This window comes from Lampetra fluviatilis, chromosome 17 (genome assembly GCF_964198595.1).
Source record: "Lampetra fluviatilis chromosome 17, kcLamFluv1.1, whole genome shotgun sequence".
Classification (NCBI taxonomy): Eukaryota; Metazoa; Chordata; class Hyperoartia; order Petromyzontiformes; family Petromyzontidae; genus Lampetra; species Lampetra fluviatilis.
Window position 1 is genome coordinate 503,117 of NC_136291.1, and position 22,942 is coordinate 526,058.

The following is a 22,942-nucleotide window of genomic DNA, read 5'->3' on the forward strand; positions in this document are numbered from 1 at the left end:
GGTATGGGGACTCCCATCTCTTTCGAGATGGCTGGCCGGTTGAAAGAGGCCAACATATCCTCTAAATGATCCAGCTCGTGGAGACCCTTCTGCCAGCAGTGGTGTGAGCAAGAACTTGCATGGCTGCTCTTTCATGTTTTCAGATCATTTCACATGGCCGTGTGCAGTACCATATATGGTGTGATGCATGTGCAGTACCGGCTGGCTTGTACCGGCTCTCATGCGATGGGAAACTAACAACGCTGGAGAGCCACCCTGTCACGTGAGCGAGTATAAAGTGAAGTGCACGGCACATTCAAGGATAAACAAAGTTTTAAAGAAACGTTACACGCCAGACAGAGCGGGACGACGACGCGTTCCGCTCCCGTCCATCGTGCGCTCAGCTTGGGCCGTCACCCCCTCTGCGTGGACAAGGAACGGCTGCGGCGCCCATCGCTTCGCTGAAGAAAAACCGCCGCCGTTAAATATTGTAACCGATATTTTTAAATTTAGAAATGGGCCTGAGCCTTTGAAGGGGTGGAAGGTTGGAGGGGGGGCGTCTCCGGACACGAGTGTCGTGGCAGAGCATCTCGCCACGGACCACGATGCTTTGCAGCGAGCGGCGTTTGCCGACGTTCACGTAAATGCGGAGGTCTCCGCTGCATGTGCAGGTGGCGGGGTGAACACCGCCTCAACGCACTGCGATCAAACATGGTTCACGTAAAAAAAAACCCAGCTTAAAAAAATCTTTAATTCACTCAACTACAGCACTGCACTCCGCACCGTTCAGCGCTTCTCACCCAAGGTTTCCATTAAAATGTCGACTCATTATTTACTTCAAATAAGATTGATCGCCTCCGCTACCATCGCAGAAGATTATCCTCGAATCGGGGATTCTCTCCACAGCCTCATGCGCGTCCTCCAGCAACACAACTTTGCTGATCTCAAGGAGCATAAACCATCAAGCGAACTCCGGCCATCCGAACAGCAGCGGCTTTTGGCTAACCATCGAACAAAGACCCGTCACTGCATCGTGCACATCCAGATGTGCTTCTGCGGCCATCTGGAAGGCTTTTCCTTCTAATGTTAGGAAGCCACTGGAGCTATGCACTTTTAAATCTAAATTGAAAACGAATTTCTTCAGAACTGCTTTTTGTGTTTAGTCTGTTATCCTTCCCCCGCACCTCCGATTAGCACGGTTGGCTATGTACGGTGCGAAAGAAGTTTAACGTACACACATATACACAAGCGTTGCATTTTACTATTTTGCGTGTCACCCTTCCCTCCGGCTTAATTTCTCATGCATTATTTTCCAGAGATCTGGCCCGGACAGCTCCAACTGAAATTAAGCCTTGATCACCACCTTTGTAAATTGAACAGAACGTGGCCCAGCTTGGCATCATGGAGTCTGAGAAGTACTGCCCCAATGCTATTCCTGCCAAGTGCCGCCCCTTTGATTAAAATGGAAAGCGCTATGACATTCTATTACGTATTTCCAGCTTTGATGTAAAACTCTATAAGAATAGTAAACAATGTAGTGGTTTTCCATTTCGTTAAAAGAGCTTTTTTTGGAGAAAAAAAAATCACTCTTTGGAATATTTGCATAATATTACACACTCGTAATGTTTGCCAAGTTAAAACCCGCTCACAGGCTTGCACGGGGGCTGTCAATGATACCCAGACACGCGGCGTCAAAGACTGCACAGCAACAGCGACAACCCGCCACTGTCAGCGAGACCCACCGGTTCCTTTACACTTGTATTTTGATTTTGACGACATCACCTAGATTCCAGAAGTTTCTTCAAGACCGTTCACTTCCTGAGGAAGCTCTCGGCACGTCTAGAGAAACTTCGGGATGTCGTGCCGAGCAGCATGCGGCACAAGCCGAAAACACAACGGAGAGATGAAAATAACTAAAATGTACACAGGCAGCCGGAGAGATGCGCCTACCCGCCATCACCGTTTGCGATTTCTGTCGGCAGCCCAAACGCGGTCATGACACCGATGGATATGTTCCTATTGGTGTGCAGTCTTAGCAACGTGACGATCTGAACTGGAATTACACGCGTTACCCACAGCACACCTCACCTCACCCTCGGCATGAAGCAATCTCAAGTGCCCCAGAGTGTCACGCGAGTCGTGAATGGCATCTGGAATCCTTCCGCTGTGCCGTGACACTGCAGGGCAGGCGCGCGCACACACACGTATGAACTAGGTATCCTGGCACTATTTATTGAAGGCTAGTGGTCGCTTCACAACACCAGCAGCACAGTCGCTCATGGTCACAGTATCATTACACATTCAACGTGTGGCGAAGGTGCCTCTCAATGTCATGCACAGCGAGGCGATCCTGCTGCTGCTGCTGTTGGTGCTGCCTACGGGTTAATCGTTATGAACTTCCATCGAATATTTGGCACTGTATTCGATTCCTCCCTTGCCTTAAGCATTACCGAGATGCTCTTTACCCAATGACTTTTAAGGCGAGAATTAATTCGGCACGATCTCGCGTGCGCTCGCACACACGTGCGTACAATTTACACGCCGACTCCAGCCAAGTCCGGGTTTCCACCGGGCGTCAGTGTCTGTGGTCACGTCCCGAATAACGCCCGGCGACTCACTGGCACACGCGCAGCGGGCGGTGGGGCCGGCACGGGTCACACCGTGTACTGGTACGGCTCCGCTTTTCCGTAATCCGGCGCTACAAAAGGGTTGAACCACGCGACGGAGAATGGGTGACCAAACACGGACTTCATGTTCATCCACTTGGACTGCTTCACCCACCGGGGCTCCTCCCTCTTCAGCTGCTCGATCCCCTGCACAGCACAGATACATCATCATCATCAGCCACGATCAATCCTGTCATCATCATAATCATACACGGTCAATTCCCTGCAGGGCAGCCATCACCAGACTGAAAATTGCACCCATTATCAGAAAACAATCCAACCCTTATTTCTTCAGGAGTTGGAAACAACCAGCTAGATGTGTAAACACGTCTGCTTCGCAAGGGAGACCTGGATCAGATCGAAGACAAATTCAGACATCAAACTGGTAGCAAATCAAATGAATGCCAAAGCAAGAATACAACTAAATGCATGAAATGGATGTATGCCCCGGGGCTCAATGGCGTGTCAGAGCGCGGAGCCAACAATACCAAGTCCCTGGTTTGGATCTGGGCAGTCAAACTGGATTCTCAAGTGCAGCGAGTCCGTGGTCTCAGCCACATCACAAATCACAGGCAGCAGCTACAGCTGCTACTGCACAGGCTGCTGCTGCTGCACAGGCTGCAGATGCGCTGCTGCTGCTGCACAGGCTGCAGATGCGCTGCTGCTGCTGCACAGGCTGCAGATGCGCTGCTGCTGCTGCACAGGCTGCAGATGCGCTGCTGCTGCTGCACAGTCTGCAGCTGCTGCTGCTGCACAGGCTACTGCTGCTGCACCGTCTGCAGCTGCTGCACAGGCTGCAGCTGCTGCTGCACAGGCTACTGCTGCTGCACCGTCTGCAGCTGCTGCTGCTGCACAGGCTGCAGCTGCTGCTGCTGCAGCTGCAGCTGTCTGTCATTCGAACCCGGGTTCCTGGCGGTGCTGGCTCAGCGCCCCGACCTTGCAGCTACCGGGCTACGTCCCGGAAGACGCGGTCTGCAGCGCGACACGTGGTTGCACCGCCCGCGTACCGTCTCGTCGGTGCAGATGGAGTAGACCTGCGTGCCGCACATGATGGTGGTGAAGATGAAGAAGAGGAGGCCCTCGAGGGACAGCAAGATGAGCAGGATCACGGAGGACGACGGCGAGAACGTGCTGCACTCTGCTCGCGACACAACGGTTACGCACGCGGAGATTATTTTCCCCACTCGGGTCGCTGGCGGACCGGAGCTCGCTTTGACACAGAACGCGACTAGTAGCCACAGACACAGCGAGAGTAATACTGCACATGGTGTGCCGGGCACGGGATGATTTTCTGGGTCGCTGACTCGGACAGAGCCGGCTCAAATTAAATTCAGGTTGCGTGGCACGATGGCGGGGTTTTATGTGTGGAGATATAAAGATTTGCTTCCCACTTCGTTTGTGATCATTTGTTATCATTTTTGGTCACGATTTGATTCAAGACACTATTATTATGGTGGTGCACTACGGCGCCTCTAGTGGTCGCAGGGCTCACTAATCCAGGAAGTGCAATGACACAATTCTTACAACACAAAATTTTTACACGTCCAATTACAATCACGTATATAACAGTAATGTGTTAACATTCATACATATTAATGCTTATCAGAAAAGAAAAAAATAAATAGATATCAGAGAAGAGGCCACCAAATATAAATGAAAGCAGAGGCAAGCGAATAGACGTGAGAGTACTCACTCTCCCAGTTCTCCCCGGAGCAGTACACCAAGTGGATGAGCACCATGAGGAGTGCGTGTACGGAGATGAGCGCGATGTACATCTGTGAATGAACGAGAGCACAACGTTGCACTGGCACCAAGAGGCAACACAAGCCGACGAGCGGCCTTCACGTTGCCGCAGCTTCATTGCTTTTCATAAGTTGTAAACATTACATCGTGTCCTGTTTGTGGTACTGGCGACATGTCATGAGCCCCGAGTTTCCACTCGGAACTCTCGCAGAGCCGTGCAGCTCTTCGTGCCCATGGAATCATACTACAGAGCTACCTCTAAGAACGCGTCAAGTGACCCACGATTCACACAGTAGGGGGCAGCACTTCTCCACCTGTCCTGCCACAGTCATGCTCGTCACATGGCAGTCAAACCGATACACATTTTCATTTTGACCAAGGCAAGACTGTTTTAGTGGGGATTGGTCATAACAGGACGATCAGACATTGCAATTTTTAGCCAATCCCACGACCGTGCAGCACATGGGAGGAAACCACAGTAGCTGGATGTCGTCAGTACGTGTTCATTATTATTATTGTTCTTATTGTTGACCCAGAGAAGCCTCACAGAGTCTCGGGATTCTTTTTAGGAGGAATTGGTTGTTTTTGCTGCGATTCAAGTGCACCCGACTCTGCTGATTAGACACTGTTTATGTATGGGACCTTTCTTTGTCAGTATCCAGTATCAAAGCATAATAATAGGGTTTACCCTTTCTGACAATAAAACAGGTGTTAAGATGTTCAAACATAAAACAAAAACCTTTTGCAAGGAATCATGTCTGCATTAACCACATGTGGTGTTAGACCAGCAATTATCTGGTCTAACACTAGGTGGTTGTTCAGGGCCATGGAATGTACACAACAACTTTTATTTTTTAACCAGAAAAACGGAAAGGTGAGGGAGACGCATTGTCTGCTTGCTTATCATGACGGTCCTGCCAAGTTTCCGCAGAAGAAGGTGACGTTTCCAAGGATAATCCCAATTGAGTAACTTTGAAGGTAAATTTTCAGCATTGCAGTTCTTGGCAACTACCAGTTACAATCTACGTTGTTTTAGCTATGGGGGGAAACCACACAGAAAGAAACCCCAGTCAGGATTCAAACTCACACCCCTTCTTTCTGCGAGGCACACGTGTTACCGCTGCGCTGCCCTGCCACTACACGTGGTGGTCACCCTGCACGCCACGTCACACGCAGAGGATACTTACTGTGAAGAGTACAAAGTACTTCTGGTTGCTTTCACCGACACAGTTATTCACCCAGGGACAGTGGTGGTCCATCTTCCTGATGCACCTCTTGCACACGCTGCCCGGATCAGATAACCATCATCACAATCGTGAGTACATTTTGTATCGTTACTGTCGTTCTTGTCGCGCAAGGCTATCACGGAGGAAGCCACTGCTCCGCTTCACGGACACGGTCTGCAGTACAATCGGGGGCGGTGTTGCTGCTGCATAATCCTAATTGAGCAATCTGCAGGTTGACTCAGCCCATCCTTCCTACGGGGCCGATAAAATCAGTGCGGAAGACAACAGTGGTTGTCCTTTGAATAGACATGCCCCTGCTGAAGATTTGAGATGAGCATAAACTTAGGTAAATGAGCTCTGCAAGAGCTTAAATGCCCCAGCGACGCAACGAAGTGCCTTGCATCGCATCTCATCTCGACCATGCCGATGCCCCGCTGCAGCCTATCCCAGGGGACCCGCGGCGGCAGCCGTCCCCACGTGGCGCAAATGGTGGAAGGTGCGTGGGGCGGCGATACCAGCTCCTCGTGGGAGCGGTGGTCACCTGCAGTGGTGGGCCCGGTCCGGCTTGATGCTGCAGCACTTGGGGCACTTGTAGACCACCTGGCCGGGCTGAAGCTGCAGGCTCTCGATGTACTCCTTCGTTGCGTTGCCCTTGGGAACAGCGCCCTGCGACGCGGACGTCAAAGCACGGGGACACCGATGAGCGGCGCCACGTCGTGACGCAAAACTCGTCGCGTGGGAATTGCCGCAAAGCCCACAGACAAAGAGACAAAGATCCCCGTGTAGCTTTGAAGGCTTGCATGGCATACGAGGGGGTGGGTGGGTGGGTGGCCAGCACAACACCCGTATGCTTTTGTCTCCCCCAGTGCTGCTGGTTAGACGCTGCACCAGGCTGATTTGACTGGTTCAAATATCCGCCACTGTTATTGTTAGCGAGCAAGAATTGTGCTCGAGTCGTCAGGTTCGTAGCACTGCACACTGACCACTGCGCCACCACTTCCGCAAAGCCTAAAAACCAAGACAAAGATCTCCCGTACAGCCTTAACAGACTGTTGGGGCAAGTGCTGTTAGCGAGCACCTGTGAAAGCCGGCACGGCGCACGAGAGGATGGGTGGTCAGCACCACGCCCGTCCGGCTTTGTCTCTCCAGTGGCGATGTTTACACATCGCACCAGGTACTCATTTGAGGCTGAGTCGTCTTAGGGGAGGCCCAAGATCGATTCCGATAATCGTCACTGGCATTGGCCATGGGAGAGAATCCAACTCTGATCACCGGGTTCGTAGCAACAGCGCGCTAGCCACTGTGCTGCCACTTCCACAAAGCCCCCACATACACACACGCGCGCACGCGTTCCCAACACGGGATACCGTTGAACATCATGAGTGTTGAAATCCATGGCCTAAGCAGCAATGCACGGCAGTGTAAAAAACAAGAAAAAGCATGCATATGTTTGGCGTCTGTAACTCTGTGCAAAGTGCGTTTGTTCTCGGAAGTAATTATTTTTTTATGAACTTGTACCGCCTGCTACGATGTATGGATCAGAAATGTGGACATAACTACCGAGCTGTGGGCAACCATTTGATTCACTCGGCCGGTTTCGACAGCGTGGCAACGCAGCACAACTTTAAAATAAAATTTCATCTACATTGACTCATCTTTACGAGCGTTATCGTCACCCTCCTTTAGACAGACCCTGGGACGGCCGTTAATGATTTAGCCTCGATTGAAAAGCATTCCACAAGGGGTCCTATTGATCGTTGTGTTGCTCATGTAGTTGCCTGACTTCTAGATTATATGTTATTGTTCGCAGTGATCTTTGTGAACTATATATGTACGCATGTCAAGGGGCTAAAGGATCTGTTAAGAACATTTTGCAGGTTTTGGAGGGATGCGTTGCTCGGAGGGACGATGGCCAGCAGTCAAGCAACATAACACACCCCAGAACACGTCTACCGCAGAGATGGAGCAATAACATTATCCTATGTGTATAAACTAGACGGATTGATGCGTTGCGAGACCGTGGCGCTTTGGGAAACGTTAAAATGTTGCCCACAAGGTAAGTCAATAATGCCACTTGTCGCCAGTAACGGCTCTGAGTCAGCGGGGAAACGGCCACATTCCTGGCTTGCTGTTGACGTTGCCTGGCTATCAGCAGATGTATGAGGCAACTCCTCCCTGTTCAAAGATAGCAGACTCAATTAGGTGGCTTGGTGGCTCAGAGGTCAGTGCGGAGCTCGGACCGCCGGGTCCCTGGGTTAAAATCTAGGTTCAAATCCAGGTCATATCCAATAACTGCACCAAAACAACTATTACAACAAATTTGGTTATTCACTTATTTTTGATCATTTAAAGCTCTAAGAATTGAAAGTATGGTTTGCCTGCAATGTGATGAACATTACTCACAAAAGGCAGAGACAGTGTTGCCCTCTACTGCATGCGGACCAGCGTGTCACTTGACGAAGGAATCTCAGAGGTAGCTCTGTCATATCCACTTCCGGGTACTTATGTCTCGTGACATGACAGCAATATGACAATTTGGTAAAAATTGGGAAAACATATAAAAGATTGTACCGTGATTTTACTATCATCAGTCAGGAAAGGCTGAGAGCGCCTGCTGGCCCACAATTCAGTTGGATCCGTCCCACTGAACGAGACGCTCGCTCAGCGGTGGTCAGCCGTCTCCTTACCACTCTTCAATCGCTGCTACTACCATGTTCACTGTGAACTTCACTCATTCATTCCTCCACCCAAGTTCGAGACTCGTTCTACCAGACTCTTCCATCTCATCAACTGTGTTCAACCACCACACTGTAGGTCACAACAAATTACTCACCCACTCACTCATCCACCCACCCACCCACTCACTCACCCACCCACTCACCTACTCATCCACTCACCCACTCATCCACCCACCCACTCACCCACCCACCCACTCACCCACTCATCCACCCACCCACTCATCCATCCACCCACCCACCCACCCACTCACTCACCCACTCACCTACTCACCCACCTACTCACCCACTCCCACAAACCACACACTGCAGGTCACCTCACTTATTTTTCTGCTTTTTCCCTCGCACTGCTTCACTTTGGAATTCTCTCCTCTCATCATCATCTCTTCCCAAGTTCTAATAATGATAATAACCTCACTCAATTAAAAAGTATGTAAACTCTCACCTCGTGCAACTTTGATGGTGCTGTTTGTTGCTGGCTGCTTGGTCTTTTGGGGCTGTACTCAGCAACCGTGTTAATAAATAAAACATGTACCCACTCTTGTAAGGTAAGGCTGGTAGAGGTCAGATCGAAGGGATCAGGCAGGGGGGTCAGACCAGGGGGGTCAGGCCAGGGGTGGTCAGGCCAGTGAGATTGCGCTGTGGGGGGAGGGGAGTTAAACTGGCAGGGGTCAAACCAGAGGGGTCAGGCCAGCGTGACCGTGCGAGCGACTCACGGGGTCAGTGAGCATGGCCTTGCAGTGCGAGGCTACGGCGAGCAGGGCGAGGGCGTTGAAGAGGGTGCCGTTGAACAGCGCGTACGGCACGCTGGCCGGCAGCAGCAGCACGAAGGTCACCACGAACTCGGCGTACACGACGAGCATCCAGGTGATGACGGCGCACGTGATGCCGCAGCAGTCGCGGATGAACCAGCCGGCGCGGCCCATGTCGGGCGGGGGTTGCGCGCAGCGCTCCGGTGCCCGGTACTCGGCGCGCCGCTCGATGTCGCGGTTCGGGGCCCGCCGGCCCCACGTCAGCATCGCGGCCGCGCCTCACCGCCGGGCATCACGGACACCTACGCGGGCAACAACGTCCAAGACACTTGTACCCGGCAACCAGGGTGGCTGTAAAGCTCGAGTAGGTGGCACGTGACCCGTAGCCGCAGCCATAGCGAGCGATATACTGGATGTAGAGTGCCGGGTGCGGAATTATAGTCCAGCTAAAATGAAGGCCCTGGCCTCGCATAGAGACCCACAGTCTCACACGTGGTTGAATTTCTCATGAATATTTTCCGGGTCACTAGTAGACCAGAGTAGGTGGCACGTGACTCCGTAGCCAAGGCCACTGTTAGAGAGCTATGGGGGGATGGTTGGTTTGCAACCCAAACGTTCCAACCACAATACCCAACACAGGTACACAGAAAATTACACCGTGCTCGCCACAGTGACACAGACCAACATTGGCCTGTTTCCTGCTTGTTGCAGAGGTTTGTGGTTTGAATCCGGCGGGCTGCCCTGGTTATTACTGCAGGTGTATTAGCACAATAACACGAGCCATCTGTTTCACAGTGGACATTAAAGGTCCACTGACGTCATTCAAAATGAGTCGGCCATTGTACACCATCGTCAGGGTCAAAATGCTAAATATTACCCGATAACCACACAATTGTGATCACACATAGCAAGATCACTCCTGACTGTCAAGACTACATCCATCTGTAAAGCAAACTGCCTTTGTGATAGCCCTGCGGCTGACCTCACGGTTACACGTGACTTTGAACGCCAGCCAGCAGCTGGGCTGAGATGTGGTCGTCGGCTCTAGAGTTCAGCTCATCGTCTTATTCCACACAGCCTCAGCGCGTCCCTCTTCATTCCCCCAGGGCAATGGGTCATCGCAGAGCCTCACGGCAGCTCTGTGTCTGACGTGGGCGCTGCAAGGGGATTCTCTGATTTGGGAGGGGCAGAAATGTATGTACTTGTGCAATTATACTTCAATACTTAATTTATAATTATTTATTCTTGCAACTTGTTTTTCTCCATCTGGCACTCATATCGTTTTGTGTATTGTTTGTGTATGTAACTCGCTGACCCACCCCTACTGGAAATATGTAAAAAAAAGTACTTCATAGCTCATCGGTTTCTTCCAGGATAAATAAAGGTGACAATTTTGATCCTGGCTGAAATCACGTTAATAAAGGTACGCGTGTACAGTTACTGGTATCCTTCAAACTGGGAATAAATGTAGATCGGTTGGGCAGGACACGTCGCTTGAAGGGACACCTATGGTCAAGAATAGTGACAGAGTGGCAGCCAAGGAATGGAATGTGGCCGACAGGACGTTGACGAGGAAGATGGAGCCATGTCATTAGCTCCTCGTGTGCAGGCGTTTGATGGATTCGTGCATCTCAGACCCGTGACGGATGGAAACAATGTGGGGAGGCCTTCATTCAGCAGTGGATTGCTCATGGATGTGGATGATGATGATGAGAGTCAAATGAGATGGAGCCTCTGATTTCGGATGAACATTTCATCCGCTTTAAAGAAGCGGATAAACGTGAGTGTAACCCTGAGAAGACTTCTTAATTGGGAATTGTATGTCAACCTATTAGAACCGTAGTTCACAGCATACACCACCAGCACAATCATCACCACAACCACCGCTACCACCACCAGCACAATCATCACCACAACCACCGCTACCACCACCAGCACAATCATCACCACCAGAAACACTCAATCACCACGACCACCACCTCAACCATTACCCCCAGCACCATCAGTACCACACTCATCACCAGCACCACTACCACAATCACCATTAGCATCACCACCACAGCCACCACTACCGCCAGCACCCATCAGTACCGCAATCATAACAACAACCATCATCACATTTACAACGACCACTACCACCACACATTCACCACAACCAGAACGACCAGCACCAAGCGGCCCACTCACCCGGGGTGGTGGAGGAGGAGGCCGATGGAGCCCGAGCCCCGTGGCGTGTGGGCTGAGGCCCGCGCGAGCCAGGACCGGGCTGTGGCACACACAGGGCAGGGAGTCAGGGCAGGGAGTGAGGGCAGGGAGTGAGGGCAGGGTGTGAGGGCAGGGTGTCAGGGCAGGGAGTCAGGGCAGGGTGTGAGGGCAGGGCAGGGTGTGAGGGCAGGGAGTGAGGGCAGGGAGTGAGGGCAGGGTGTGAGGGCAGGGAGTGAGGGCAGGGAGTGAGGGCAGGGTGTGAGGGCAGGGAGTCAGGGCAGGGTGTGGGGGCAGGGAGTCAGGGCAGGGTGTGAGGGCAAGGAGTGAGGGCAGGGTGTGAGGGCAGGGCGTGAGGGCAGGGTGTGGGGGCAGGGAGTCAGGGCAGGGTGTCAGGGCAGGGTGTGAGGGCAGGGAGTCAGGGCAGGGAGTGAGGGCAGGGAGTGAGGGCAGGGTGTGAGCGCAGGGTGTCAGGGCAGGGAGTCAGGGCAGGGTGTGTGGGCAGGGAGTCAGGGCAGGGTGTGAGGGCAGGGAGTCAGGGCAGGGAGTCAGGGCAGGGAGTCAGGGCAGGGTGTCAGGGCAGGGTGTGTGGGCAGGGTGTCAGGGCAGGGAGTGAGGGCAGGGAGTGAGGGCAGGGAGTCAGGGCAGAGTGTGAGGGCAGGGTGTGAGGGCAGGGAGTCAGGGCAGGGAGTCAGGGCAGGGAGTCAGGGCAGGGTGTGAGGGCAGGGTGTGAGGGCAGGGTGTGAGGGCAGGGAGTGAGGGCAGGGAGTGAGGGCAGGGAGTCATTGCAGGGAGTCAGGGCAGGGTGTCAGGGCAGGGTGTGTGGGCAGGGTGTCAGGGCAGGGAGTGAGGGCAGGGAGTGAGGGCAGGGAGTGAGGGCAGGGAGTCAGGGCAGGGTGTGAGGGCAGGGAGTGAGGGCAGGGTGTGAGGGCAGGGTTTGGGGGCAGGGTGTGAGGGCAGGGAGTGAGGGCAGGGAGTGAGGGCAGGGAAGGAGGGAGGGCAGGGAGTGAGGGCAGGGTGTGGGGGCAGGGTGTGGGGGCAGGGAGTGAGGGCAGGGAGTGAGGGCAGGGTGTGGGGCAGGGAGTGAGGGCAGAAAGTGAGGGCAGGGTGTCAGGGCGGGGTGTGAGGGCAGGGAGTGAGGGCAGGGAGTGAGGGCAGGGTGTGAGGGCAGGGTGTGGGGGCAGGGTGTGAGGGCAGGGTGTGGGGGCAGGGAGTGAGGGCAGGGAGTGAGGGCAGGGAGTGAGGGCAGAAAGTGAGGGCAGAAAGTGAGGGCAGGGTGTCAGGGCAGGGTGTGGGGGCAGGGTGTGAGGGCAGGGAGTCAGGGCAGGGTGTGGGGGCAGGGTGTGGGGGCAGGGAGTGAGGGCAGGGAGTGAGGGCAGGGAGTGAGGGCAGGGAGTGAGGGCAGAAAGTGAGGGCAGGGAGTGAGGGCAGGGAGTGAGGGCAGGGAGTGAGGGCAGGGTGTGGGGGCAGGGTGTGAGGGCAGGGTGTCAGGGCAGGGTGTGAGGGCAGGGTGTGAGGGTAGGGTGTGGGGGCAGGGAGTCAGGGCAGGGAGTCAGGGCAGGGAGTCAGGGCAGGGTGTGAGGGCAGGGTGTGAGGGCAGGGTGTGAGGGCAGGGAGTGAGGGCAGGGAGTGAGGGCAGGGAGTCATTGCAGGGAGTCAGGGCAGGGTGTCAGGGCAGGGTGTGTGGGCAGGGTGTCAGGGCAGGGAGTGAGGGCAGGGAGTGAGGGCAGGGAGTGAGGGCAGGGAGTCAGGGCAGGGTGTGAGGGCAGGGAGTGAGGGCAGGGTGTGAGGGCAGGGTTTGGGGGCAGGGTGTGAGGGCAGGGAGTGAGGGCAGGGAGTGAGGGCAGGGAAGGAGGGAGGGCAGGGAGTGAGGGCAGGGTGTGGGGGCAGGGTGTGGGGGCAGGGAGTGAGGGCAGGGAGTGAGGGCAGGGTGTGGGGCAGGGAGTGAGGGCAGAAAGTGAGGGCAGGGTGTCAGGGCGGGGTGTGAGGGCAGGGAGTGAGGGCAGGGAGTGAGGGCAGGGTGTGAGGGCAGGGTGTGGGGGCAGGGTGTGAGGGCAGGGTGTGGGGGCAGGGAGTGAGGGCAGGGAGTGAGGGCAAGGAGTGAGGGCAGAAAGTGAGGGCAGAAAGTGAGGGCAGGGTGTCAGGGCAGGGTGTGGGGGCAGGGTGTGAGGGCAGGGAGTCAGGGCAGGGTGTGGGGGCAGGGTGTGGGGGCAGGGAGTGAGGGCAGGGAGTGAGGGCAGGGAGTGAGGGCAGGGAGTGAGGGCAGAAAGTGAGGGCAGGGAGTGAGGGCAGGGAGTGAGGGCAGGGAGTGAGGGCAGGGTGTGGGGGCAGGGTGTGAGGGCAGGGTGTCAGGGCAGGGTGTGAGGGCAGGGTGTGAGGGTAGGGTGTGGGGGCAGGGAGTGAGGGCAGGGAGTGAGGGCAGGGAGTGAGGGCAGAAAGTGAGGGCAGGGTGTCAGGGCAGGGTGTGGGGGCAGGGTGTGAGGGCAGGGTGTCAGGGCAGGGTGTGAGGGCAGGGTGTGGGGGCAGGGAGTGAGGGCAGGGAGTGAGGGCAGGGAGTGAGGGCAGAAAGTGAGGGCAGGGAGTGAGGGCAGGGTGTGAGGGCAGGGTGTGAGGGTAGGGTGTGGGGGCAGGGAGTGAGGGCAGGGAGTCAGGGCAGGGTGTGGGGGCAGGGAGTGAGGGCAGGGAGTCAGGGCAGGGTGTGAGGGCAGGGTGTGGGGGCAGGGAGTGAGGGCAGGGAGTGAGGGCAGGGTGTGATGACAGGGCAGGGTGTGTTTGTACCAGGCTAGGTGTCCACGACGAGGAGTCGGGGCCCAGTCGCCGGACTCTGCAGTGAGCACGGACGAACGAAACTCCTCACGCATCAACCACCACCACAACCACCACAACCACACCACCACCAAAGCACCACAACCACCACAGCACCACCACCACCACAGCACCACCACCACCACAGCACCACAACCACCACAGCACCACAACCACCACAGCACCACCACCACCACAGCACCACCACCACCACAGCACCACCACAGCACCACCACAGCACCACCACAGCACCACCACAGCACCACCACAGCACCACCACAGCACCACCACAGCACCACCACAGCACCACCACCACCGCAGCAGCAGCAGGAGGAGGAGCGGCTTCCGCTGCGAGGAGAGCGCTCGAGGCCGCGCTGCTTCCGAGAGAGGCGGCGGCGGCGGCGATGACGCCGGGGGGGAGGAGCCTGGGACGTCACGATGACGTCACGAGTACGCGACGCCGTGACGGGGTCAGGGGACGCAGAGCACGTGGAGCCGGCGCCAGGGGGAGACGAGAGGAGGAGGTAGAGGAGGAGGTAGAGGAGGAGGAGGTAGAGGAGGAGGAGGTAGAGGAGGAGGAGGTAGAGGAGGAGGAGGTAGAGGAGGAGGAGGTAGAGGAGGAGGAGGTAGAGGAGGAGGAGGTAGAGGAGGAGGAGGTAGAGGAGGAGGAGGTAGAGGAGGAGGAGGTAGAGGAGGAGGAGGTAGAGGAGGAGGAGGTAGAGGAGGAGGAGGTAGAGGAGGAGGAGGTAGAGGAGGAGGAGGTAGAGGAGGAGGAGGTAGAGGAGGAGGAGGTAGAGGAGGAGGAGGTAGAGGAGGAGGAGGTAGAGGAGGAGGAGGTAGAGGAGGAGGAGGTAGAGGAGGAGGAGGTAGAGGAGGAGGAGGTAGAGGAGGAGGAGGTAGAGGAGGAGGAGGTAGAGGAGGAGGAGGTAGAGGAGGAGGAGGTAGAGGAGGAGGAGGTAGAGGAGGAGGAGGTAGAGGAGGAGGAGGTAGAGGAGGAGGAGGTAGAGGAGGAGGAGGTAGAGGAGGAGGAGGTAGAGGAGGAGGAGGTAGAGGAGGAGGAGGTAGAGGAGGAGGAGGTAGAGGAGGAGGAGGTAGAGGAGGAGGAGGTAGAGGAGGAGGAGGTAGAGGAGGAGGAGGTAGAGGAGGAGGAGGTAGAGGAGGAGGAGGTAGAGGAGGAGGAGGTAGAGGAGGAGGAGGTAGAGGAGGAGGAGGTAGAGGAGGAGGAGGTAGAGGAGGAGGAGGTAGAGGAGGAGGAGGTAGAGGAGGAGGAGGTAGAGGAGGAGGAGGTAGAGGAGGAGGAGGTAGAGGAGGAGGAGGTAGAGGAGGAGGTGGTGGGGGTAGAGGAGGAGGTAGAGGAGGAGGTAGAGGAGGAGGTAGAGGAGGAGGTAGAGGAGGAGGTAGAGGAGGAGGTAGAGGAGGAGGTGGTGGGGGTAGAGGAGGAGGTAGAGGAGGAGGTAGAGGAGGAGGTGGTGGGGGTAGAGGAGGAGGTAGAGGAGGAGGTAGAGGAGGAGGTAGAGGAGGAGGTAGAGGAGGAGGTAGAGGAGGAGGTAGAGGAGGAGGAGGTGGTGGGGGTAGAGGTAGACATGGCGGCCCTGCTGCTGCTGCTGAGCGAGGCGGAGAAGGCCTTCGTCGTGCACGGCGTGCAGGCGAGTGCAGCTCCCCTCCCTCGCATCGCCTCGACCGCCTGTTATGAACACTCGACTAGTCTGACCATACTTCACCACGCTGGTCAGTGCAGCTTGGTGGTGACCGAGGGGAGGGCGTAGTACAGTACAGCAATGGGTTCTCACTTGATCAGAATAATTATTTAGATTGGAAGAATGCGATGAGCTATGAAGCTCTTTTTCACAGACGTCCACCCGCCTTGCAGATGCCCGGTAGATGTCGATGTCCAGTCGCGGCTAACGGCATCGGCGAGTGATATCGTGCTGGCCCCATCCACTTCACCAATCCGCACTGACCAGCGTGGTGACGTATGGTCAAACAACCCCCGACAAGTGACAGAGTGGGGAGACCTCCATCCAGCAATGGATTGATGAATGATTGTAAAGTGAACATTGGCGTCGAACGGATTATTTGTAGGAGCAGGAGAGATGGCGACAGAATGGGGTGGCCTTTATCCAGCAGTGGCTAGATCATGGCTGATGGTGATGATGGTGATGATGGTGATGATGGTGAGGGAGCATCATCGGCGTGCAACGCTCCAATTCTCCTCTCTGCTCGCGGTTCCGTGCGGCCGTCTCAGGACGGAGTCCGCGGGGACGGGAGAGGATGCGAGGACTTCCGGGTGGTGGAGCTGGAGACCGAGGTGGTGTCCAACACGAGCGGCTCCGCGCGCCTCCGCCTGGTGAGCGCGGCCTTCGATGAGCGCGGTTGGCTACGTACGGTGCGAATGAAGTTAAGCACGCAGCGTCCATGCGTGTGACCCAATGCGTGGGTCCTGACGCCTTCCCCGCGCGGTCTTGACCAGGCTGCTGGGGCAAGTGCCGTGAGCGTACAGCACCTGTTGTGGCACACGAGGGGGTGGCGTGGCCAGCACCAACCCAACACTGTTGTACAAATGAGACGACAAAAACTAAAGCAATGCAAACCACAAGGTCGAAACTAAATGTAAACATTATTTGTGATTTAAGTTGCAAACTCCGAAGTGTAACAGTGGCATAGCCATTGAGTGTGCAGACACGGCATCTGCACCTGGCCCAGAGGGGTCGAGGTGCCAGGGTTTTGAGAGGGGAGGTGAGAATCAGACAGCGGTGGGTCCCCATTTAATGCCTTACACGAGGGCCCATGCCAACAACGCTACGCCACTGTGGGTCAGTCCATTGCCTCTCTCACTGGTGGGGGTGGTGACTGAGATACAGCATCCACACGCGCCTCCTAGACCATAGCCAGAGTGGAGAGTTTCATAAAGGTGTGAATGTGTCCCTTTACACTGCGTGGTTAAGACAGTGCTGACGAGTCATGGAGAGAACATGGCAGTGTTGTAGGTACATTTAGGCGCACACGGCTGTTCTAAGTGTGTGTCGGATGGGTGAGACGGGCATTGGAGTGGTCTCCACGAATCCGACGACCAAGGGGAAGACGCAGATCTTTAAGGTCACGTGGTTGCTGTGCAGTAGCTGTGGGATCTGGCGGAGGGTAAACCGCGTTGGTGATGCCGTAGCATCGACGCCTTGGGCCACGAGGACATCTTGATCTTTACTCCGCAGGGTCAGACGGACGTATTGGTGGGAGTGAAGGCCGAGCTGGGCTCGCCGCGTCCGGACTGCCCTGACGAGGGATTCCTGGAGTTCTTCGTCGACTGGTGAGAGGAGAGGCCGCCGGAGGCGTAAGGAAGCGCGCCACCCGCAGCTCCTGCTAATGACGCGCTTTCTTACACCTCTCTTCCACCGTACAACAAAGCCGTGGCCTGGGGAGGTCTTCATCCAGCCGAGTGTGAAGCACAGCTGCTGCTGCTGCTGCTGATATCGTGAAAGAGATCGTCGGGATTATGCAGCGCTCCAAATGACTCAATTGGGATTTGCAAACGTCAATCATTGCCCACGACCGGCAGATAAATGACCAGTTGCTGAGCTGTCTTGTGCTGCACAGGGACAGCTCAGCAACTGGGGGTGCCCATTCAATATCTTAGATAAGATGCAAGTCTCATATCACGTGCAAAGCACTTAAAGACTCCCCAGCGTGAAGGGCGCTCTATCAAAACAAATGAACGCTTGGCACCGTGTTTTACTGCACCACCAGCTCCGCCAACGCCACCCCGGAGTTTGAGGGCCGGGGCGGCGAGGAGCTGAGCCTGGAGATCTCGAGCGCGCTGCAGCGCTCCTTCGCGCACGCCGGCTGTCTCGACCTGCGCTCGCTCTGCATCCTCCCGCGCCAGCAGTGCTGGGTGCTCTACGTGGACGTGCTGGTAAGACAACATTCGCGTCAACGTTTGCCCACGTTTAATCGGATTTGAAACTCGGCGTACAGTCAAAGGATTGAAAGGTCGGCAGCCAAAGCATTTGTGCTGGGTCGGCAAGCATGCAGCGAGCGACGGTCGGTTGAGTCGGCATTGAGCAGCGCGTGCGTTTGTCGTTACACCGAGCGGCGACTATTTTGGAGGCGCGGTACAGGGCGTGTCTGGCCTTGTCGTCAATTGTTTGTTATCTCCCGGTCAGCTGCTGGAGTACGGGGGAAACGTGTTCGACGCCGCCTCCATCGCCGTCAAGGCCGCGCTCTTCAACACCAGGTAGCGGCGACGCTCGGCCTTCGCATTGACGTTCACCGCGGCCGGCGTGGCTCCGGCGCGACGGCTCGCGAGCGTCGCCTCACCAGCTCTGCGGCACGAGCGCCCCTCGTCGAGTGCGGAACCTTCCCTTGCGGAGGGCCGGATGCCGACTTTCAAACGCTTTTGGCGGTTAACCACGGCGTTAACTCACAAACACGGCCCGGTCACTTCTGTCACTGTCAGAGGCCCTCTCGGTGATAGAGAAGGAAATGAGAGCGACGAGCAAATTATAAACAGTACCCGATTAGTGCAGCCAAGATGCTAATCGTGATGGATAAGTATCGCTGTTTGCGGGACCTTGCAAGGTTGCAGGACTCGCGTGGCCGTAGGCCGCGTGGCATTAAGCCGCCGGCCAGAGGTTCCCCCCCCCCGACGTAGAACGCGTTCCGCCACGCCGTTTGACCGTCGCTGCAATGGTCGCGTTGGGCGGCGTCGCACGCAGGATCCCGACGGTGCACGTGAGCGAGGACGAAGAGGGCGTGCGGGAAATTGAGCTGTCCGACGACCCCTACGACTGCGTGCGCCTGGAGGTGGCGCGCGTGCCGTGCATTGTCACGCTCAGCAAGGTGAGCGGCGGCGATGTGGCCGCCACAACCACAACAGCGGCACGACGTGGATGTACCCAGCGGCGCTCCGACTGGGACCGCATCTCCAGCAGCGGGACAGAAACAGCGAGCGTGTTTAATTTATAGAGGAGAGATGAACGGGGGCAGGGATTCGACAGCACGGATGGCTGGGGGAAGGTAGTTCTAGATAATGGGGGCAGCTGAGGAGAAATGAGCGACCTCCCACCGAGTGAAGGCTGAGGACTTCGACAGAAGGTGTTGGCTTGCTGGAGTGGAGAGAACGCTTCGAGGGGATGTAGAGTGAGATGAGGGGAGAGGTAGGCAGGGGTGAGTGTATGGAAGATCTTAAAACTAGTCGGGTTGGATGAGTAGCCAGTTGAGGGATCAGTCGTGGGTGACGATGCCCACGGTAGCACCTGGCGAAAACTTGAGCAGAAATACTGAAAACCTGCCCAGTGGCCCAACACTTAGATCCGTACAACCGGGGCACGTCGATCAGCGTTATTTTTCTAAAGAACGGACACGCCGCCACGGGGTTCACTCGCTCGCTCGTTTCCCCGTGCGCACGGCTCGCCCCGACCCGCCGCACCAGGCCTCGCCACTCACCTGTGCTGCGGTTCGCTGCCCGTGCCCTCCAGATCGGGGAGCGGCACGTGGTGGACGCGTCGCTGGAGGAGAGCTGTTGCTGCCGCGCCAGCCTCTTGGTGTCCGTGACGGCAGCGGGCGCAATCACTGGCCTGCGCAAGGCCGGGCCCGGCAGCCTCCACCCCGACAGCGTGTGTCACATGATCGAGGTGCCGTCCCCTTCCCACACCTTTTCACCTCCCATGACCAACGCCTCTCTCTGTAGGTGGTCGCTCCACGGTTGGCTCATCACAGTTCACCCCCCCCCCGTAGCCATCGCGATTCAATGAATCGCCGAAATTGTGGTTCGTGAGTGGATTTAAGGTTAAGTTTTTACTGGTAGGAACCTCCTGGTTACACCAGCCCACAGGGGATTATTCTGTCCGTCGTGCATCCAAAAATGGGAGGGGAGGGGCTGGGTGGGGAGGGTGGGGCTGGGAGGGGAGTGGGAGGGGTGGGGCTGGGTGGGAAGGGGCTGGGTGGGAAGGGGCTGGGTGGGGAGCGGCTGGTCACCCCGTGGTGCCCTTATAAAACTCAACGTATAACCTACTCACGCCGGCTTGTGCCTACCCTCACAGTCGGGCATATTTCCGGAATACACCACGCCGCCGTTGACCCTGGCCATTGACCGAGCAACCCGACGTTCCTACTAGCTCCCTCCGCAGGACAATGTGTGTTTAACAGATTCTTGTTCCATTTCGTTGTTTACAGTTTTGTTGGATCTGTTGGCCTAAACAGTATGGAATGGTCCGTCTCGTTTGTGTCATCTGTCATTTGTAGCGTCTCGTTTGTCTCACCTGCGTTGTCCGTAACTGATGTTCTTTCTCATTTCTATTGTGCATCTCGCCCGTCTCGTCTTGTCTCATCGAATGCACATTCGCTGATACTTTGCGTAAATCGTAAACAATCAAATGGAACCCCCTAGAATTTACACGTGAATCCTTAGCGCAAGAATATTTCAATTTCCTGAGTCAATGCTTCCTTCCAGCGTTGCTGTGCAGCAGAGGGCTGCGTGGGCCTCCTGTCGTTAGCCCAAGCCTCGTGAGTGTAGGGCCCTCTAGTGGGCGTGAAAGTTATAGCAGCCCTCGCACGCGGCACACGCACACACGCATGCACACACACACACGCATGCACACACACACATGCACCCACGCACACACGCATGCACACACACACATGCACCCACGCACGCACACACGCACACACGCACACACGCACCCACACACACACGCATGCACACACACACATGCACACACGCATGCACACACACACATGCACCCACGCACACACGCACACACGCACACACACACACATGCACCCACGCACACACGCACACACGCACACACGCACACACGCACGCACACACACATGCACACACGCACGCACACACACACACATGCACCCACGCACACACGCACACACGCACGCACCCACGCACACACACACGCACGCACGCACACACACACATGCACACACGCACCCACGCACACACGCACGCACACACGCACACACACACGCACACACACGCACACACACACATGCACACACGCACCCACGCACACACGCACGCACACACGCACACACACACATGCACACACGCACCCACGCACACACGCACGCACACACACGCACGCACACACGCACACACACGCACACACACACATGCACACACGCACCCACGCACACACGCACGCACACACACGCACACACACACACGCACGAGATTGCCACCGTTAGTGAGCAGTGGGGTTGAGTTGAACGGCTCGTGGCTCTTGATGGTTCCCGCATTGCCAAGACACCCAGAGAGCGAAGGCAGTTCCTGTGGTGGTGGTGGTGGTGAACGGGCGGCTTGACAGGACGCACCGATCCAGCTTGGCAAGAAGACGATGGGACGCATTGCACGAGAGAAACGGGAACACAGACGAGGCGATTCTTGAATTGTGGCCCTGGATAGTGGCAATGCATCTACACGCTTTTGGGGCGGGGGGGTTATTACTTGCAATACTTTACCTACAAAATCCCCTAAGATGGAACATTTCGATTGTAAGGGTGTCTAGGGTGTTGAACCGTTGCAACAGCAGCAGCAAGTTAGGATTGGGTAACGTCTGTGACCGCATCTCAAGACGTCGTGCAGAGACGCTGAGACGCATTGCTCCTCGAGCAGTCGAGAGGGTCTGTGGAGACGTCATCGTGAACGGCTCCCGTCCGCTCCACGACCTCTACCGCGTTCGTAGTTCACACATTCTGGTAATTCTAATTTTATGAGCACCCCACTGCGGATATGATGGATACTGTGTGTAGTGAAGTCGCCCACTTCTGACTCCATCGCTGTGGGCTCGCTGTGCTATGAAGAAGTGCCATTTCCCGAAACGTGACCTTTTTTTTATTTTAAGGGCACACAGTGTTTTTGACGAACATATTGAGCGTTTGTTATTTGTGCTTGCGTACCACTGCCGCCAGGTTATTTTTGTATTCCAGGCAGGAGTCGTCGCTGAGTGATGTTAAATTCTGTTGGCCGAGCGACGGTTTCACCCCTTGATTTGTCGCTGCCGTCTCCGCGTCCAGACCGGCAAGCGAGTGGGCGTGTCGCTGCACAAGGCCCTGGACGCCGTCCTGCAGCACGAGGAGTCGCAGGGCACCAAGAGGGAGAAAGTCGGCTTCCTCGGATGACACGGAGCCGCGCGGAGCTCTCCCACACACACCTGTTTGAATATTTTTTTGCCACGCAATAAACGTCTCGTTTTGTACGTCCGCCGAGTGCGTGGTGGATTTCTCGGCGGCGCGACATTTGGCCGTGCAGGCGGCGGTGTCTGCACAGCGGAGGGGGAGGGAGCGAGCGGGGCGACGAAGCAGGCAGACGCCGCTGCCAAGTCGCTGGAAAGGAAGTGGCCGTTTCTAAAACCATTTGTTTAAAAAAAAATTCGGTGTTTAATCTCAGCGGTGCAGATGCTTGCGGCCAAAAATCCTTCTCTCTGCTGTTGAGTTACGGAGACCCACACGCTCGCCACCCTGCCTCCTTCCCCTCCACAGATGTTCACCTGAAACGCCCTCGGAATACGTCTCTGTCACGTGTCTAGCAACGCTCGCTCGGTAGCAAGCGTGGAGAAAGTTTCCAAAACAGCGATGCCATCTTCCCGCTCGCGGCGCGGGTGGCGCTGTCGTCCGAGGCCGTGACCCGGGTTCCCCTTCACTCCGGCCCCCACTGGACGCCAGCCGCCCCCCATCCCCTCCACCCCCTCCACCCCCCTCTGACCAACCAGCTCCAGACGGCCACACCCAACTACCCAACCGGAGTGCGGGGCCGTCGCTGCGCACGTGGCTTGGCCCAGCAGCTAATCGTTCACAGATCGAGAAACTTGAATTCCGCCTCGACACGA

At 56.3% G+C, this 22,942-nt stretch overlaps 2 protein-coding genes across 2 annotated transcripts; one reads left to right on the forward strand and one right to left on the reverse strand.

Moving 5' to 3' along the window:
* Nucleotides 1–711: 711 nt before the first annotated feature.
* On the reverse strand, nt 712–14,285 carry ZDHHC3 (zDHHC palmitoyltransferase 3). Its single transcript, XM_078863932.1, has 8 exons — nt 14,082–14,285; nt 11,289–11,367; nt 9,066–9,403; nt 6,156–6,280; nt 5,576–5,672; nt 4,339–4,420; nt 3,653–3,783; nt 712–2,792 (listed from the first exon to the last, which is right to left on the reverse strand). Exons 3-8 carry the CDS (start codon nt 9,366–9,368, stop codon nt 2,634–2,636), a joined length of 897 nt encoding a protein of 298 aa, XP_078720058.1. The 5' UTR covers nt 9,369–9,403; nt 11,289–11,367; nt 14,082–14,285; the 3' UTR covers nt 712–2,633.
* Nucleotides 14,286–15,598: 1,313 nt separating this feature from the next.
* On the forward strand, nt 15,599–22,312 carry EXOSC7 (exosome component 7). Its single transcript, XM_078863933.1, has 8 exons — nt 15,599–15,754; nt 16,354–16,455; nt 17,318–17,412; nt 17,850–18,015; nt 18,266–18,336; nt 18,818–18,941; nt 19,580–19,735; nt 22,131–22,312. The coding sequence occupies exons 1-8, from the start codon at nt 15,692–15,694 to the stop codon at nt 22,233–22,235; spliced, it is 882 nt and encodes a 293-aa protein (XP_078720059.1). The 5' UTR covers nt 15,599–15,691; the 3' UTR covers nt 22,236–22,312.
* The last annotated feature ends 630 nt before the right edge of the window (nt 22,313–22,942 follow it).